The 19,245-nt window shown below is 43.4% G+C and overlaps 3 protein-coding genes across 3 annotated transcripts; 2 read left to right on the top strand and 1 right to left on the bottom strand.

Annotated features, from left to right (window-relative positions):
* Positions 1 to 1,221: 1,221 nt before the first annotated feature.
* Positions 1,222 to 3,613, top strand: LOC133969987 (tripartite motif-containing protein 16-like). Its single transcript, XM_062406752.1, has one exon. The coding sequence runs from the start codon at positions 1,231 to 1,233 to the stop codon at positions 2,890 to 2,892; it is 1,662 nt and encodes a 553-aa protein (XP_062262736.1). The 5' UTR covers positions 1,222 to 1,230; the 3' UTR covers positions 2,893 to 3,613.
* Positions 3,614 to 7,818: 4,205 nt separating this feature from the next.
* LOC133969663 (microfibrillar-associated protein 3-like) lies at positions 7,819 to 11,630 on the bottom strand. The gene is made up of 3 exons (XM_062406279.1): positions 11,465 to 11,630; positions 10,648 to 10,940; positions 7,819 to 9,820 (listed from the first exon to the last, which is right to left on the bottom strand). The coding sequence occupies exons 2-3, from the start codon at positions 10,889 to 10,891 to the stop codon at positions 9,063 to 9,065; spliced, it is 1,002 nt and encodes a 333-aa protein (XP_062262263.1). The 5' UTR covers positions 10,892 to 10,940; positions 11,465 to 11,630; the 3' UTR covers positions 7,819 to 9,062.
* A 662-nt stretch (positions 11,631 to 12,292) lies between these two features.
* Positions 12,293 to 19,165, top strand: fam114a2 (family with sequence similarity 114 member A2). The gene is made up of 14 exons (XM_062406203.1): positions 12,293 to 12,512; positions 14,185 to 14,444; positions 14,868 to 14,967; positions 15,245 to 15,346; positions 15,432 to 15,529; positions 15,828 to 15,962; positions 16,118 to 16,282; positions 16,405 to 16,528; positions 16,619 to 16,704; positions 16,875 to 16,973; positions 17,385 to 17,509; positions 17,610 to 17,682; positions 17,800 to 17,853; positions 17,985 to 19,165. The coding sequence occupies exons 2-14, from the start codon at positions 14,205 to 14,207 to the stop codon at positions 18,084 to 18,086; spliced, it is 1,503 nt and encodes a 500-aa protein (XP_062262187.1). The 5' UTR covers positions 12,293 to 12,512; positions 14,185 to 14,204; the 3' UTR covers positions 18,087 to 19,165.
* Positions 19,166 to 19,245: the final 80 nt, after the last annotated feature.

Raw genomic sequence — 19,245 nt, 5'->3', positions numbered from 1 at the left:
TACTCCCAAGAGACACCATTTTAATTTGGGACACAATCTGCCCGTACCGGGACAGTTCCTTGGCCAGAGTTTTGTTTTTAATAAAAGGGGGTGCATTAGATATCATTACCCGCGTGGCTGGGTTCACGAGTGGGAGAACAGGATTAAACGTGTCGTGGATCACCACTCCTGTCTCCACCACCTCTCTCACCTTCACCGTGCTATCTAAAAACATGACGGTGGCTCCGTTCATCCTGGAGGCCGACTTGACCGCGTCACATCCGACCACCTCTCCCACAGCCAGCGCGGCCTCTACCACACTGCATGCCACTGCAGGGATCAGTTTAATGGCATGCCGGCGAGTCAGACTCTCAAAGTCTGCGGCTGCTGCCGCTGCCACAGGCATGCTGCCTGTTAGCACACACACACACTCACACACACTCACACACACTCCCACACTCACTCAGCAAACTATTATAAACAGAAAAAACAACTATACAACTAAAGACGGACAAATAAACATACACCTAAATGATAAAGCTCAACAAGTAAGTCTTAAACCCACTATACCTTTCACCCTCACACACAGCTCTCAGCCCCACGCACACTCCGCCATGACAGAGAGAGAGAGAGAGAGAGAGAGAGAGAGAGAGAGAGAGAGAGAGAGAGAGAGAGAGAGAGAAACAGATAGATCGTTGTCCCCTTAGCAGTCGGACTCTTAAACCAGCTGTAGCCCTGGTGTTTTTCACACACACATTTTAATATGTTTTAGGATTTTAACAAATGATTAATGGATTCTTTGTGCTCTTTTTGTGTATGTATGTATTGTTATGATGTGTATGGGTTGTGAGTGACAACTGTTTACAAACCAGCTGGCCCCTCAGGGACAGTAAAGACGACCTTAACCTGAACTTAACCTTTATTCTACTTTGATAGTTTTTCATTCTTCATAGAACACACTCTGCCTCTCACTGAATCTCCTCTTAACACCAGGTGACTACAGGCTGCTGTGAAATGCAGTAAAACCTGAAACACCAACAACTTCTTCCTCAAACACAACCAGCTCCTCCCAGTCAGGACATGTGTGTGTCTCCTCCCTTCACAGGTGTGTCAGTGTAAGAACCAGTGAACAACAAGCTGGGAACTGTGGGAGCTGAGTCACTGCAGGGAGTGAACGAGAGGGGGAGGAGCAGAGATCTATTTCTGTTCAGAGAAAGTGAAACTGTTCTTCAGTCTCTGGCAGCAGCTGAAATGGCGCATCAAGAAAGATTCTCCTGTCCGATCTGTCTGGATCTACTGAAGGATCCGGTGGCTACTGTCTGTGGACACAGCTTCTGTAAGAGCTGTATTAACACCCACTGGGACAATGGGGAGGAGAGAGGAAGCTACAGCTGTCCTCAGTGTAGACAGACCTTCACACCGAGGCCTGTCCTGGAGAAAAACACCATGTTAGCTGCTTTAGTGGAGGAGCTGAAGAAGACTGGACTCCAAGCTGCTCCTGCTGATCACCGCTATGCTGGACCTGAAGATGTGGCCTGTGATGTCTGCACTGGGAGAAAACTGAAAGCTCTCAAGTCCTGTTTGAATTGTTTGGCCTCTTATTGTGAAAAACACCTCCAGCCTCATTTTCAGGCACCTCCATTGAAGAAGCACAAGCTGGTGGAGCCCTCGAAGAAGCTCCAGGAGAACATCTGCTCTCGTCACGACGAGGTGATGAAGATGTTCTGCCGCACTGATCAGCAGTGTATCTGTTATCTCTGCTCTGTGGATGAACATAAAGACCACGACACAGTGTCAGCTGCAGCAGAAAGGACTGAGAGGCAGAGAGAGCTCGGACTGAGGAGACAAACCATCCAGCAGAGAGTCCAGGACACAGAGAAAGACGTGAAGCTGCTTCAACAGGAGGAGGAGGCCCTCAATGGCTCTGCTGATAAAGCAGTGGAGGACAGTGAGGAGATCTTCACTGAGATGATCCGTCTGCTGGAGAAAAGAAGCTCTGATGTGAAGCAGCAGATCAGATCCCAGCAGGAAACTGAAGTGAGTCGAGTCAGAGAGCTTCAGGAGAGACTGGAGCAGGAGATCACTGAGCTGAAGAGGAAAGACCAGGAACTGAAGCAGCTCTCAGACACAGAGGACCACAACCAGTTTCTACACAACTACCCCTCACTGTCACCACTCAGTGGATCTACACACTCATCCAGCTTCAGGATCCGTCCTCTGAGGAACTTTGAGGACGTGACAGCAGCTGTGTCCCAGGTCAGAGGTCGACTACAGGACATTCTGAGTGAGACAGAGACAGAGGTTTTACAGATTGTGTCTCAAGTGGATGTTTTACTGCCACAACCAGAGCCAGAGACCAGAGCTGACTTCTTAAGATATTCACAGGAAATCACACTGGATCCAAACACAGCAAACAAACATCTGTTATTATCTGAAGGAAACAGAAAAGTAACACGTATGAATGAAGATCAGTCTTATTCTGATCACCCAGACAGATTCACTGGTTGGCCTCAGGTCCTGAGTAGAGAGAGTCTGACTGGACGTTGTTACTGGGAGGTGGAGGTGAAGGTGGAAGGGAGAGAAGGAGTTTATGTAGCAGTCACATACAAGAATATCAGAAGAGCAGGAGTCTCACATGAATGTTTATTTGGATACAATGATAAATCTTGGTCATTACGTTGTTATAGAAACAGTTATATCTTTTATCACAACAGCATTGAGACTCCAGTGTCAGGTCCTTGGTCCTCCAGAGTAGGAGTGTACCTGGATCACAGTGCAGGTGTTCTGTCCTTCTACAGAGTCTCTGACACCATGACTCTCCTCCACAGAGTCCAGACCACATTCACTCAGCCTCTCTATGCTGGAGTTTGGATTAGTTCTGGATCCACAGTTGAGTTGTGTAAACTCAAATAGACTCGAGTCATTAAAGCAGTGATTTAGATTCTGTGTGTAAATCTTTAACTTCTCTTGTCTCCATGTTTGTTGATCAAAGTTCGTCATGGTGACGTTTCTGCTCCGCACAGAGATCAGCTGTCAATCAAACACTGACCTTCCTTCATCACACATATTCAGTTCTCACTTTGTAAAGACAGAAATCTATAATTACACTGACATGAATGTGTTTGAAATATCTAATGTTGCTGTTGTTTTCTAAATCAATGTAGAAATCAGGTTGTGTGATGTTTTAGAATCTGTGTTGATCCTGATGAGTGTTGCAAAGGGGCGGAAACTTTCTGGAAACTTTCTGGAAACTTTCCACGAGTTAAGCTCATTCATTTTGGAAATGTTGACACTTTTTTTTGCAGAAGTTAATCAATAACAGGGAACTTAAAGGAAGTTGAAAACCAGAGGAGTTGAGCCGAGCTCAGCTGGAGCCTGGATGCAGCTGGTTGGGAACATTGTCTGTGTGAAAAGTAAACCTGTGATTTTGTGTTGTTGTTGAACGTCTTTGTCATTACCTAGCTTGTTGATTACTTGTTGCACTGAAGCCATGTTCATGTTAAGTTCATTTGTATACAGTAGGCTAACTTTTTACAGCGGTGAGAGTACGATGTATGTTCAGTTGCAATCAGAAATATTTAACCCCCCCCAAAGATTTTAAGGATTTATCAATTAAAGTTTTTTCAAAGAGAAAGATTCTGCTTCAGATGATTTCTTTATGAGTTGAGTGAAACAGAAAATCAACTCAGAAAATGCATGATGTAGTATTTGTGTGAAACAGTACATTTTGTTAAGATATAATATAATATTGTTGATTTTCAAGCTGTGTGTTTTTTTTCATTAAAACAAATTGTAATGGATAATGAAAACTTGAGTTGATTTAACTTAAAAGCTTTAAAGGCTTGAATTGTTATTTTAAGTTCAATACACTAAATGCCAAATTGATTTAACCTAATAACAGTTAGTCCTCCCCACAGTCAATGTCATACAAGAGTGGCCGCTCGGGGAAGCTTAATGAGAACATCAGAGAAACGAACCTCAGGCGGAGGACGGTGGAGAAACCGAGCGTTAAAACGGTGTGGCGAGGGAGCGGCGGGGGGGGGGGGGGGGGGGGTTCTCCCGGCTCCCTGAGCAACACAAGGACGCTCTCCTTTAATCTTAAAACCCAAGATTCACCCCCGTCTCATCTGCAGCCATCATCTCTGCATGAGTCCACCCGAGCGGCCCCACCACCAGGGAGAGGACGGTTTCTTTTAGTTTTGCCTTTAGATCAAATTTTAATACAATTTCCACTCGCTTCACAGGGGGTGAGCTCGTGTTCTAGTCCATTAACCCAAAAATCACCCGTTCAGGTGTTATGCACCATTTTCCAAAGCTTCTGAACCGTCCGTTTTATTGATGTTTGATGGGTGAGGGAGGTGGAGGATACAAAGTGCTGCAGGAAGCTGTCTGCAGAAGACGGCTCAGACTCAACAGGATCTCAACTGGAGGAGGGAACATGTTCCAGCATCTGATTTGAGTTTGTCTCATTTGGTTTTTCCTTTATAAACTGTCTGTTTCCTTCCTTTATTTAAAAACATTATTTTGAAAAGGCAGCAACTTGTTCATTGTGTTGTCTTTCGTGTGCAGCTTGTTTTTCAGTCCAGTTCTATAAACAGTTTACGATCAGTCCGGGACCTTGTTCATATTTCAGCTATTGATTAATTGACCATGATAACTGTGCTCTTTACTTCAGGTTAACCAAACTGTAGATGTCTTGTTCACATGTTTTAAAAAACAGAAATATTAAATCAAACTGGCATTAATACATTTGTATTGGTTTGACATTGATATTGAGTGGAGGGTCGTATAGACGATGCCTGAGATGTGTCACACAAGCACATTAACACCAATGCTAAAGAACTGCAACAGACGCGAGTGAAACTAAATGTAACTCGGCTCATTTTACTTAATGTGAATTGAAATGTGTATTTGGCTTTGAGATCATGTAGGTTGTGATTGTGTGATTGTCTTCAGTCTGTGGACAGAGGTGAACGTGTCTTCTTCTGCGTCCTCAGATCAACCACAGCAGCAGTGGGTACAGGGTGTCTGTGTCTGCCTGATTTAAAAAGAAAATCAATGTCCCTGTTCTGCTGCTTTAAGTCCAAAAATACTTCATCAATATTTACTAAAATATCTCAAACTAAAGCTTTAAGTCAACAATTTTGACCCTGAAGTCATTGATTGATTCAAATCCATAGTTCTCGTATACAAATGTATAACAAAACTAAAAATCACAAACTGAAAACTATGATTTATTCAACTGAACTGTAGTAAATGTAAATGCAAACAAGCACTTGTGTATTCCTGTAACACACCAGTGTCACGATGTATTGGACGATTGAGCTCAGATTGTATAATTGACTTGGCAGTTTACCATGACCTAAATATGACACCATGTTATTGCCATGCACTTCTGACAGAGCTAGTGCTGGAGCTTGGCAGTCACTATAAAGAGACTCTGCAGGCTGGGACCTCCTCTGACAGCTTGGCTTAGAACGAATTATGTAAATATATCCACAGCGAAAATCCAACATTTGAATAGTGGCTTGAATAGTAAAATGCAGACATTACAGTGATGTCACCCTCAGCCAGAGTCTTATTTCACAGAGGAGCACATGATACCTGCCTGAGAAAAGAGGGAAGGAGAAGGTGGTCAATAAATATTTCATGAGTTTCATTATTGCATATTTATAGTGTGTCTGCCACTCAGTGAGTCTCCCCGAGTCCGTGAGACAATGACGTGTCTTTATGAGCTAAAGGAATTATATAGAATGAAAACAGATTTTAAAATCATTTCAACCATTTATTGTGGGGTTGGGGGTTCGATTCCCGGGTCTGACTGTCTCCTGCAGGAAGGTCGTCTCCCTCCTTGAAATCGTTTCTCCCGTAAATCCAAAACTTGTGATGAAGCCGAAGTCTCACTCATCTCTTTGTGGTGCATTGACCCAACTGACGTCTGAAGTCACGTGACAAGAAAACAAGTGGAGGTCTTTATGAATATGAAGAAAATGCAACAGAAGGAAAGGTCATGTGTCTCCATGTCTTTAATATGACAGCAGGGAAATATCCAGATGACGTGTTCTGTATCATAGAAGCTTGTGAAATGGAGACTTCACAGAAATCATCCCAGGAGCTTTTGTTGAGTTGAAGAATAATAGAAGTCTGAGACAGATTCAACTGAACCCAGAGTTATTATTCCACTCACTAAATTATAATCCATAACTCATAGATACAACAGATCACAGGCTGCGTCAGACTGCATCGATGACCTGACCCCAGTACCCCCCCGTCCCCAGTGAGTCCGGCCTGCTGCTGTGGTGCTGGAGCCCAAGCTTTTATTGCCTGTTAGTGTTTGACAGGTATCGACCCTGTGAAGAATCAGGTCAGTCACAGTGGCCCTGTCCCTTCGTTAGCACACGTGCCGTCTGTGGGTCTCCGGCCCCGGACGGTGTCCTCACCTGGACCTGGACCGTCCCCGGGTGCAACTGTCTGATGGAGGTTATATCTACAGATATAAACATTCATCTTAAACCTACGTTCACTATGAATATGTTTTGAATTAATACAAATACAAACTATACTGAACAGGTTGAGTTGTCTTAATGCAGAACCAACACTTAAGTCATCATGAAACTATGGATCAGCGGGTCGTCCACTAGACGGAGGATTGGTGGTTCGATGCTAAGGTTAGCTACATGCTAAGGTTGGCATGCATTAGCAGATATAATGTGTATAATGTGTATAATGGTGTTGTTAGCATGCTAACAGGCTAATGAGAACCACACACACAGCTACAGTTGCAGCTGATGGGAGTATCTTTAGTTCTGCAGCTATTTGGTCTCAGAACTGGACAATAACACAGAATCATTTAAATTTTCACCTGATAATAAAAGTTAAACCAGCTCTCAACTCAAACTGGGAACCATCAACCTCTTTAGCTCATTTAATTCCGATCCACCTGGTGGCTGATGAGATATTTCACCGGATAAGTGAAGTTATGTATTTGCAGCCTGCAGCGACACGTCGGTCGAAAGCTAATAAATCTCTCACATATACTTTATTTTTCTTTTCCTCACACAAACACACACACACTCACCGTCCTCTCGTCTTTAACCTGATCAATTCCTTGAGTTTGCTGATAACACAGAGGTTCCCATTGAAAACATCCTATCCTTAAGATCTCCCTTCCTCCTAAACGACTGCTCGGACCGTGATGAACGACCACTCGGGCCGATCAATTCTATTTAGATAAGCCGGCCTCCAGAGAGCACAGGAGGGGGAAGAGCGATGGGTTGGAACAGTTATTCAACGCAGAGGCCCAAGGTTATTGTTGTTTGGGCTCCTCTCCAACCAGATGCTTCCCAGGTAGTTCACACTGGAGCCGTGGAGGCTGAGTTCCAGGAGATAAAACTCCAGGAAGCTCCTGAGAGCAGGAGGAGCAGGAGGAGCAGGAGGAGCAGGAGATAAACTACAGACCAGGAAGAAGGGGGGTGCAGGGATAAAGCCAAAAGTGAGGATTGTTGTTCCTTTGCATTTCAAGAATAAAGTATTTTGGTAACTAACTATATATTCCCATCATTTTTTATTTATTCTCACAATACAAAATGGAAATTATATCTGCTAACGTTTGAGAAAGCTGCAGTTAAACCTGTTATAGATGTTTTCTTTTTAAATGTCAGACTTGCTTCTAGATATTTGTCTTTTATTCGTTCATATTTGATTTATTCATTCTTTACTGTTGCGCCTTCAATAATATCACGTGTTGATCAGCAGCTGTTAGTGCAGTGGGAGGTGTTCAACCCAGCAGCGCCACCCAGTGGTTTATCAGCAAAGAGAAGAGGCGGAAAAAAGACCAGAGGTTTTCATTTTCATTTTTTTTATTGTCAATTATGCTTTTTTCTGCTGCTGTCAGAGGAAAAACAGCTGATTTACGTCCCTGAGAAGCAAAGCCTTTAAAACGTCTAAACACCATCGAACCATCGATAACACGATAACATCACACATAGCAAAACACAACAGAAGCATTTTGTTCAACCAGAGTCGACAAGTTGTGGAGCTGATTGTTTACAAACCCAACATGATGTGATTTTATTACAAATCTCTGAAAGTCGAGTTTTCAAGTTTTCATTGGATTTAAAAACTTTCCTTTATTGTGTGTTACTTCCAGAGCCTGAAAAACCACAGCAGCTGTTCTGATCTGAGGTTTTCAAGTTCTGATGTATAAAATGTAAAAACCCTGACCTGATGGATAAAGAGACACAGAGAATAACATCATCTCTGAACGACAGCGTCTGGATTCTTCTCACCGAGGAACAAAGAGCTCAGAGACCGGCTGCAAGCAGACGAGCAGCAAACACATTGATGAGCAGAGGAAACAGGGCTGTGATCCTGTTTGATGCCACATGGCTCTGTGTTTGACCTTTGCCCTTTCTCCAGGCACGAGTTAAAGTCACACAACAAACAGAATTTTTTTTACAGCAGGAACAAGACTGAGCAAATACAAGAAAGAAGGATTTTTTTACATGATGTCATGATGTCAAACATCAAACCTGAGTAGAGCTCAAACAGTTCCTTTAATTCAAACAGCACGAAATCACACACACACACTCATTTATACCGGTCCTCTAAATGTGTCGGGTTTCTGTTCATCAACATCCACGAAACATTCTCTGAGAAGTTGGTGAATCCTGGAATCTCACAGCGTCAAAGAAAGTGAAATCCTGGATTCCCCTGGAGTTCTTCCCTGAGCCGTGAGCCATCGATCACCTGAACTGTGGAAATCCAATCTGACAAACAACTGGACTGGGGGGAGGGGGGGGGGGGGGGGAACAGGACGTCGATGGCGGAGGTAAAGATGTTATGGAGGGAATTCAACTACTACACCGAGAGAGAGAACTTTCATTTGATTTATTTTGGATTCTTTTAGATAGAGTCAATTTAATTACTCTGTCAATTCTTTACTTCTACGTCAAACGAGCCAATTTCTGATTTGGGGCCAAAGATTCAACAAGACGAGGAATCAATGAGCAGAAAAAAGCAACACACCACGACACCACTACTTTCTAATGACCCGTTCTACTTCTCAGGACGCGTGGCTCCTGCTACACGTTGCTCTCCATGGTCACATGTGTCTGTGAACCTGCTGCCAGCGTCTCCAGCTCTTTATTCTCTAAGACAACCTTCTCAGAAACGGCGTGGACGGACACTTGGACGGCGACGTCTCCATCGTTCCCTCGCCGCTCGCCGGACAGCAGCGCCTCGCACACGTCCTCGTCCTCTCCGCTCTTTTCAGAGCAGGGCGGGCCTATAGCTGGTCGGCTCCCAGGTAACACCGCCCTGACCGGCTCCGCTCGGCCTGACGCGAGGTTTCCCTTCTCCGCGTTCTCCTCCTCCATCGTTCGGCAGTTCATGATCAGCGGCGGCAGCGGGACGCTCCGGGCCAGCTCCTCCATGTGGCGAGCGAACTCCATGGTCTTGTACTGCGTGACCTTGGCGAGCTCCAGCGTCTTGGCCGACGTGATGATGGGGATGCGCTTGGCGACCTCGAGGGCCTTCTGCAGCTTCTCGGCGCCCTCGGTGCGGAAGAACTCGTTGATGGCGTTCTCCGTCTTCTTGAGGTGGCTGCCGACCATGCAGAGCCGCGCCACGTTGAGGATCATGATGATGGTGAAGGTGATGAGGCAGACGATGACAAAGTACAGGCCCAGGCCGCTGGAGCTGTAGGCCACCCGCAGCGTGACCGTGTAGTTTCTGGTGGCGCCTCCGTCAACGATGGTTACACAGGTGTATCGGCCTCGGTCATCGAAGGAGAGCGCGCTGATGTTCAGGGCGCCGTTCTCCTCGATCTGCCACTTCTCACCTGAGGAAACACCACAAGGAAGATGAGAGCTAAAGACACGTGGACACGCCTCCTCGTTAAGAGACGATTAGAGAAGCTGCTCTTAATAAAAACTGCTTCTTCAATCAGCAGCGTCCGGATCATCTCCACACGTCATCAAACCCAGTGAACGCTCACTACATCTCAATTGACTTCACTGCATTTAAACTCTTCCACCAATTGATTTTGTGTGTTTGATCAGATTCAACAAAACAACGAAATCATTTCACTCACAAACAGAGATTTACTGAGAAGATGAAAACACAAGTTCACTGACGGTTAAAGACAACGATGAAGACGAGGGAAACGATTCATCAAGTGATTTGATGAAGATGAGACGAGTAGTCAATGTTTGCTTTGTTAAATAAAATAAAGCATCATGTGACGAATATATTATATTTATTACATTGACTTTATTATTATGATCAAAGAAGCATTTGGGAATTAATATGGTGAGAATAACTGTTTGACTTCTGTTATGTTTGAATTTAAAAAGTTAATCACAATCATGGTCTATAGAAAATCTTGTTGTCTGGTTGTTTGTTAACGTTATGGAAAAGGACAAATTGAATTATTAATGTGTATTTTGAAACCAGATCTCTTGGTTTTTTTAACTTGACTTAAAGTAGATGATTCACCAGATTGATTCAAAGTGCATGAGTGGCTTTTCTTGGCATCTTGAAGTCACATGATGGTGAATGACTTGCTGATAATAATAAGATAATAAGTATTTTGCTCCTTCACATGTTTTGTTTTCCTGTATGAAAGTCGACTGTGAGGTGTTAAATCCACGTGTTTCCTCCTCTCACCTGCTTCCTCCCCCAGCTCGGCTCCTTGAGGGCTGAACCACTTCACGTCGGCTTGGCCTCGGGTCACGTTGCACTCGATCAGGGCGTCCGAGCCCTCCTTCACCACGATGACCCGGTCGGAGGGGTCGGCCACCATCCGAGCGGGGGACCAGGCGTCCTCGTCCTTTGATTGGCTCGGAGCTGCCTGTGCTGCCCGGCCACAGAGCAGCAGCAGCAGGACGGAGAGAAGCAGGCGTGAAGACATGTCGGGGGGGAGCTCCGGCTGCAGCTCTTCACATGGAGAGGAGACGAACCTGCAGAACAGGAAACGTCAAGAGCTGATGTGCAAACTCAGGAAAGCTGGTTCTGTCCGGTTTCATTCTCCCTCTCCTCATCCCCTCATCCCAATTTATCAACAACAGTTTACATTTTAGAGGAAGAACCTGTGAATTATCTTGATTCTTTTTACCGTCTCAATCTTTAGCTGAAATAATGTAAATGTGATAAATAAGAAACTATCACTGGTGTTTGTTGTTGTTCATTAAAAAGCAGGATGATAATATGATAGGTTATGATTCTGTGCAAAGCAAATGAAGCAGCTTGAACTTTAAATTGAAGTAAAACTGTGTAATCTCGTTTTTTTACATAACATCTCGAGGCCTCACTGGTCACTTGAGTCCATAGAGTGTGTAGTGATCATTTAAAAATACCATAATATCATTAACTCACGTGACTGGATGATAAATGGGTGATTTAATAATACGGTTGTAAAACCCTTTAACCCCCACACACACAACAACAGCTTCCCCAAGAACAGACAGAAGCAGTCGATTCTCACCTGTTCCTCGGACCCAGATAGGATTCAAACGTATGTTATATATTCATCCACCGTCACAAATGCTCCATCTTGTTTTAAACCCGAGTTTTAATCTGTAACTTGAGTTTAAAACAAAGAAAACACGCGATGTGTCCGGTCACTTCCTGGTTCGGGGCCGGATTGAGGGGCAGTGGGCGGGGCTTGGCTGACACGTCTTCCTGCTGCTCACAGGGAGGTGACTTCCCCTAGTGGTGGGGGAGTGCAACACACGGTGTAATCCGTGCCGAGTTATGATATTGAATTATTAAAAAAGGTCCAATTTGATATTTTTGACTCAGTCTTTGCAATTAGAAATTAATTAAACTAAATTATTCATTCATGTGCTTTAAAAAACTGTGCAGTCAGAGTAATGGTGACGATTACGTTGTATGTGATATATTTTTCCCACTGTATAATTTATTTATTGTTTTTATTATTCTAAGTATTTTGTAGAGTTGATAACACGTTTTATTTTGACGGTGCCGGACGTCTTGTTTTAATCTTATTTGTAGATTTGGACGTGATTACTTATTTCATCAAGCGATAGGAAGTTCCCGGAAGTAGAATAGTTTTGTCGTCAAAATAAAACAAATGTAGCCTGTTACACATTTAAAAAGTGCAATTATATAAATAGAAATGCAGCCTAAGCTTGTGTTAGCATCTAGCTATTACAATATAAATATATGAAGAACATTTCAAACTAAAAACAACCTTTATCTTGGATGTATTCTGAAGATTTAATATACTTTGAAAGTGCCAGCCGGACCTGGAGCTTCCTGGTGTTGCTACCTTCACTTCCTGCTGAGTGAAAACAACATGTGACGTGGCTGAAGCTGCTGAGCAGAAAGAGACAGAAACACAGATCATTTCTCTGATCTGATCAAAACCTTTAAAAACTTCAACTTGTCAGATTTGAACCTTAAACTGAAACAAGGAGGAGAAACACTTCCGGTCGCTGGTTCAGTGCAGGGGAGGGGTTAGCTGCTAGCTAGCTGCTAGCATCGAGTCCTGACAGCTGAGTGAGGAAAAGGTGAGTTCACAGTGAAGTGTTCGAGCTTCAGTTTGAACTCGAGTTAGTTTAGAATCAGTAGAAAACAGAAGAAGCAGCTTCAAGGCGACAACTGGAGCAGCTGCTCAAAGTCAAGGAGACGAACCAGGCATTAGCTGAAGTGTTAGCATCCACAGCATCTGCCCCTGTGTGCTAATGTTCTGTGTTTATTAAATACTCAGCTAAATATATGGCTTATATAGATATAGATATATATATATATATGTATTTTACTGTATATATTATTCATGTCTATGTTTCCCTAGTGTCTTTGCAAATATATTATGTATAGTAATCTGGCTTCTTCTGTGAAGGAACATGACTGTGTGACAGTGAAATAGGCCTAGCTTGTTTTTTGTAAGGAAAATGACCTAAATCTCTTTATGATGGCTCTATTCTATGGTTTATAGAGTATAATTGATGACTTTGTAGATATTTCATTCGTTTAATGGGTATTTTAATTCAACAAAAACAACTGAAATCTCTTAAATATGCAAAGTGTTCTTAATAAATTTGGCCACCACTGTATATATACATTTTCTTTATTGTTTTGTTTTTATATTTGTACTCAACTTGTATTGTTTTAAAAAATCCTCCAGCTGCAGTCATCATAAACATCTGAATAACTTCATTCTGATGAAATACAAACTGATGAACACAATAATAACAAGATACAGAACCTCGTGTTTTGATGGCGTGTAATCAAACCTGCCATGCCACGGTCACACTCTGTGAAGAAGAATTTATCTTTGACCTAGTTTTTATCTCCATCTTGTTTTATGACAAGCATCTCAATTGCACCCACAGACTTTTATGTTTGTCTGTTCATGATTCACCTTTGTATCGATTTTTGTGAAGATCGGTCAATGTGAATGCGTTCCAGGGGGCGCTGTTGAGCCATTTAGCTACGCCCATTGAAAATTACTCCAGAATACGAAATTTGTCAGCCCTTTCTAATTTTCTTCAAACTGTGCTATTGATTTGAGCACGTTAAAGCCTCACAAAGCCAATTCATTAGCTTGAAAAAAAAAAAAATCCTTACAATTTCAATAGGGCCTCCCACTGTCTCCTACTGTTCGATGCTCAGGCCTTAATAATGTTATCATAGTTTTTATACAGGACATTTCTCACGCTGTTAAAAATTGAAGAATTGAAGGTAAACAAATGTCTTGTCATGTCTTGTCATGGCTCAGGTCATGGGTCAGGTCGTGGGCCAGGTCATGGGTCAGGTCATGGGTCAGGTCATGGGTCAGGTCATGCCCCACCTCTCCACAACATTTCATGGAAATCTGACGTAGCAGTTTATTTTGTCTCTCTGCTAAATAACAAACAAACAATAACGTAACAAGGTAACAGATAATAGCATTTTAAAAGTCACACAATATTATTGGGACGGAAGTGTAAAGATTAAATGTTAAAAACAAGAAAAGAGTGAAATGAATAGAGTATTCAAAACTCAAACAGAAATATTGATCATTAACTAGTCCACTGGTCTGTCTTCAGGTCTCTTCAATGCAAACCTGCTCTTCACTAACTTCACTGGGTTTTGTTTCCAGTCGACAGGAAACCAGATTAACCTTTGCTCTGTTTGCAGCTGTAAAGTTCAGATTCTGTGAAATGATAATTCCCCCTGTTGTTTTCTTTCTCTCTGAAGTTATGCACTAAGACGTTAAGATGTCTGACAGTGAAACTGCTGAAGCTGAGCGTCCACAGGTGGCAGCCGAGGCTCAGGACACCGCTCCCACCGAGACGCCCGGCGACTCCTCGCCGACCGAGACGCCCGGCGGATCCTCGCCCGACGCACCTGAGGTGGCGACTGACGTGGCTCCGACCAGGAGAGCCAGGAGGAGGCCGGAGCCCAAACCTGCAGCTGAAGTAGAGGAGAAGCAGAAAGTAGAGGAGCCGCAACCGAAGGTAGTGACGATATAATATCAGTCTTTAGTACTTAAGGAAACTACATATAGTCATTAAAACATACAATTACTACAGCTCTGCTAACCTCCCTGCTCGTGACATATTTCTGGGAGGGGCTACATGTTTCTGTCCATCAAAATATCCTGCTTCAACTTCCTGCTCTGTTCACTTTGCAATGCAGGCCCTAAGTAAACTTTGCTCATGGATCTGTGATACTCTGCATTAATTATAGTAAGGTTTATTATAATGAAATCTGAGATGGAGGTTGTTGACAGGTTGAACGTGTCTTTCAATGTCTACCATAAATATTTAATCTTCAAATAATGTGAAGTGAATGCTTCTCCCCGGGTCTCACCAAAGATCTCTTCTCTTTCTTTTCTAATCTCTCTCTCTCTCTTTCTCTCTCTCTTCCGTCTCCATCAGACGCCCAGTGAGACGACTGTGTCTCAGGCAGGATGGGGATACTGGGGCAGCTGGGGAAAGTCCATCTTATCCACAGCAACATCTACTGTGGCCACTGTGGGTGAGTATCAATACACTGGGATTAACCTCCTCAGCCCAGTTGTCTTACAGTCACATGATGAGAGTTGAGTTAAAGCTTCAATAGTTTAAAACAGTTACTGAACTTTTTCAGAAACAGTTTAACGAGATCCCTGATGTTCAGAAAGAAATCTGTTGTTTTAAAGGAAAATTTAATTTAATGGTCTTAAAAAAAACAGTAAATATACAATTAATTACTTTGAATTGAAGCCTGAATGAATGTGTAGTGTGTAAACTAGTTTTGTGTTGTGTCTCTGCAGGTCAGGGCCTCAGTCAGGTGATCGAGAAGGCGGAGACGTCGCTGGGAATCCCGAGTCCGACCGAGCTGTCGGCGCAGGTGGAGGAAGAGGAGAAACAGCAGGGTGAGAGGATCTTTGGTTTGATGATGAAGAACATCATGAATGTCCTTTTGTGTGAACACTTTCTCACAGTTTGTGTTTTGTTTAGCTTCTTCTCCTGACGGTGACGCCAGCAGTGAGACGGACGGAGCTGTGGGCGGGGCCATGGGAATGTTCTCATCGCTCACCAGCGTCGTCCAGAGCACAGTAAGCAGACGGTCAAAACCTATAAGTTCATTTTCATAGACATACATAGTCTCTATTAATTTGGTTTTATTGGGTTTTCTTTTTTATCTGTATTTATTTACAATAAGATTTATGGTTAAACTGTAAAATATGAAGCCCCAGTTACATTTCTATGTCATAATGGTTCGATAAGGACATCGTAGGAAACAATTTCACATTATTTAAAAACATATATAAGCTGTTATATCAGCATCAGAGAGGTTTTACTGATATCCGTATCGGACTAATTGTTGCTTCTCACACTGAACCCTCGTCCCAGGGGAAGACGATGATCTCCGGAGGTCTGGACGCTCTGGAGTTCATCGGGAAGAAGACGATGGACGTGATAGCAGAAGGTGACCCCGGCTTCAAGAAGACCAAAGGCCTGAGGTTCCAGAACTCCACTCTGTCACAGGTGGGGATGAACGAGAGATTGAATGCATCTGTCTCAGGTTGAGAGGACACAGTGTGGAAGGAAACATTATTCCATGGTTCGTTTCTGCTGCTCTACCTTGACCCAGTTTGCCTGAGATCTGTCTCCCTCACCTGTCCCTCTGTCTGGTCTCCCAGGTGTTGAGGGAGGCGAAGGAGCAAGAGGAGCTGCAGACGGCGGAGGGGGAGGCGTCAGATTCTGAGAAGAAGGTGGTGGCTCACTACGGGATGCTGTTTGATGAGTTTCAGGGTCTGTCCCACCTCGAGGCGCTGGAGATTCTGTCGAGGGAGAGCGAGTCTAAGGTACAATAACAATCTGGTTCCATAACACAACACCTGCTGAGGCTATTAACACACACTGAGATGTTGATTTTGTGTGTTATTTTAGATTGTGTGTTGAAATCCTCCCATGTGACTGTGATTAGGTGAAGTCGGTGCTGACGACCCTGTCGGGGGAGGAGCTGCTGCAGCTCAGGAAAGAGCTGGAGAGCATCAAAGAGTCTTTCTCTCTCGTGGAGTTCGATGACGAGGACGTTGACGAGCAGAAAGGTGACGTCTCCGTGAAAACACCAGCGCTGCACGAAGAATTCAGTGACCTGGAAACCTGTTAAAGTGACGGTTGTTGGTTTCTGATTCCAGATGAGGACGGCTCCGAGTTCGAGGAGGAGTTAACGAAGGCGTTGGACGGTCTCAGTGTCTCGGCCACAGCCGGCAAACTCAGCAAAGTACGAGTGATGAGACGTTTCTGAGATCGGATCCTATTCCTGATCGTTTGTTGTTGAGACGGTCATAGATGTGTTGTTGATGTAGGCTGTGATATGTGTTGTGGATCCAGTTGTGTTTATTTTGCGTAGCTTACAGATATCCACTTCCATCTGTTCCCCCCCCCCAACAGGCCTGTAAGAGTGCGTCCAGCCAGATCAGCGAGATGAGCCGACCTGAGGAGGAAGGAGAAGCTGGAGAGGAGCTCGTGAAGAAAACAGCTTCTGTAGAGGTTTGTCAGAATTCACTGTGTCTCACTGAGGAGGTCTCACTCTGATTTATTTCAAACTCTGGATCCGTTTGGCAGAAAGTCTAATTTATTCATCTCGAATCAAATTAAGAGAAAACATGGAGCCACAAAGCTGCTATTGATTGTTTGCAGCAAATAACAAAGATGAATGGAGTTTCCATTTATGAGACTATAACAACACATCCAGACACTCTAATGGAAGATCAATTATTTAATTACTTTGCTTTTTCAATTTGCCGTTTAATCCATTAAATATCAAGATACCGTGAGAATGTCTTCAGATTGTTGTTATTGATTTTTAAAAGTGCTGCTGATTCATTTTTCTTTTTGACTAATGGACAAGTGGCTTCAGAGTTTTGTGAGACTCACTGGTTCTTGTTTGGATCTGGTCAGGAGGTGCACGCCGCCGCCATCAGGAGCCTGGCGGAGCTGACGGCTCGATCCATCGAGCTCTTCCACAAACTGGCCGAGATGATCCTCTTCTCCAGCGGCAGCACCGAGGCCGGCGTCCTGTCACAGTGAGAAGACGCTGCAGCGACTTTACAGGCTGAAGATGCTGAACCTGTTTTATCTGCACTCTGACTGACTGCACGTGGTTTGGATTTTGTGTGTCCTCAGGTTAACGGTTGTTCTGTGTAGAGAAATCTCGCTGCTCTCCAAGAAGTTCACCTCCTGTTTGACAACTGCCGGCGTAAGTGTCTCTACTTCAACCACAGAATGTTCACAGAGAAGAAAGTGGATTTTAATAAAGTTAAATAAGTTTTCACACATGGCTGTTTTAAATTGATCCAAACTCTCTGTTCCACAGTCCAATGAGAAGAGAGACGTCCTCAACCCGCTGATCACAGGTGTCTTCCTGGAGGTTTGTGTCACGTTATCAAAGCATCAACATCTTTCAGAGACATATCTGTGTTTATGATGTTCAGATTTCCCAGTTGGATTTTTATCTGCGTGATGCTTCATGTTGACACGTGTTATTCATTTTCCTTGCAGGCGTCCAACAGCGCCTCCTACATCCAGGACGCGTTCCAGCTCCTCAGGCCCATCCTGGAGATTTCTCACATCCAGAGGACGGCTGACTCCGCGGAGCAGTGACCTCACCATGTGACCTCTGCCCTCTGACGCCCCCCCGGCTCCAGGACTCTGTCACAGCGGATAACTGACACATCTCTAAAACTTTTCAAAGTGGCCGTGTCAGTGTTTACTGCTGGTGTTCACCAGCTCAGGACAAAATCGATTTCACGCCTGGGAAGAAAAAGTGTGTGCTTATCAAACAGTGTTATACTATTTGTGCTTTGCAGGTTTATTTGTGAATCACACAACAAGGACTCGTTGCAACACTCGTTATTGTGGAAGGGAAACAAAATGCATTTATGATAAACAAGCTTCATCTTATAGTTCTTTTATTCCAACATCTGCACTTTTTTCTGACAGATCCTGTCATCTGGATTCTGCCTCAAAGAACAATCGACTTGTAAATTGTCAAAAACGAAGGAGACACCACTTTGGATTTGTTAAAAACAAACAAAGGTGTGTCTGAACTAAATAGATATTAAGATATGTATTTGGTTTTCTATGCAGATGTTTCTTAAATCATGTCATCCAGGATATTTCCTGGTCCTGGAGCTGAAGGGACACAGAGAAGGAATGAAAGTTTAGTTTGAACATGTGTTAGTCCGGCCTATGAGGGAAAGACACTAGTAACACTTTGTGTGTTCAAATAACAAACAAGTTCCTTTTCAGACTTGTTCTGTTAAAGACGAGAAACTTGAGGGAAAAGTTCCTGATTGAATTTGAACATCCACAAAAAGAACTTAAAGAGGCTCCAGCTCTTACAAATCAGCTGACATAACAAAACGCCTCAGATCTTTATCTACACGGAAGACATTGTATATAGATTCATTTCTTGATTTCTGAATTGTGCAACACTTTATTCTCTTAAACACTTGAATTTCCCTTCCCATCTTCTCCCTGATTAAACTTCGTTAAAGAAAAGTAAAACATTGTGATTGATGCCATATCTAAGAAGAGGCTCCACTGAGAGTCCTGCTTCTTATGTGACTAATCCTTGTGAGTCCAATGTCCACCAGGAGAAAAATCCATCTCTTCATTGTAATGTTATATTCAGAACTGCAGATGTTTGAGACTTTCAAATAAATGCTGTCACAATGTCATTTGTGTGTGTGTGAGTTTGTAAATTACAAGTTTTAGTCGACTGGGGCTTTGTGTTACATCACATAGTTCCATTCCTGCA

Source organism: Platichthys flesus, chromosome 15, assembly GCF_949316205.1.
Source record: "Platichthys flesus chromosome 15, fPlaFle2.1, whole genome shotgun sequence".
In the NCBI taxonomy this organism is placed as follows: Eukaryota; Metazoa; Chordata; class Actinopteri; order Pleuronectiformes; family Pleuronectidae; genus Platichthys; species Platichthys flesus.
The sequence above is the reverse complement of the archived record's forward strand: the minus strand, read 5'-3'. Positions and strand labels throughout refer to the sequence as shown.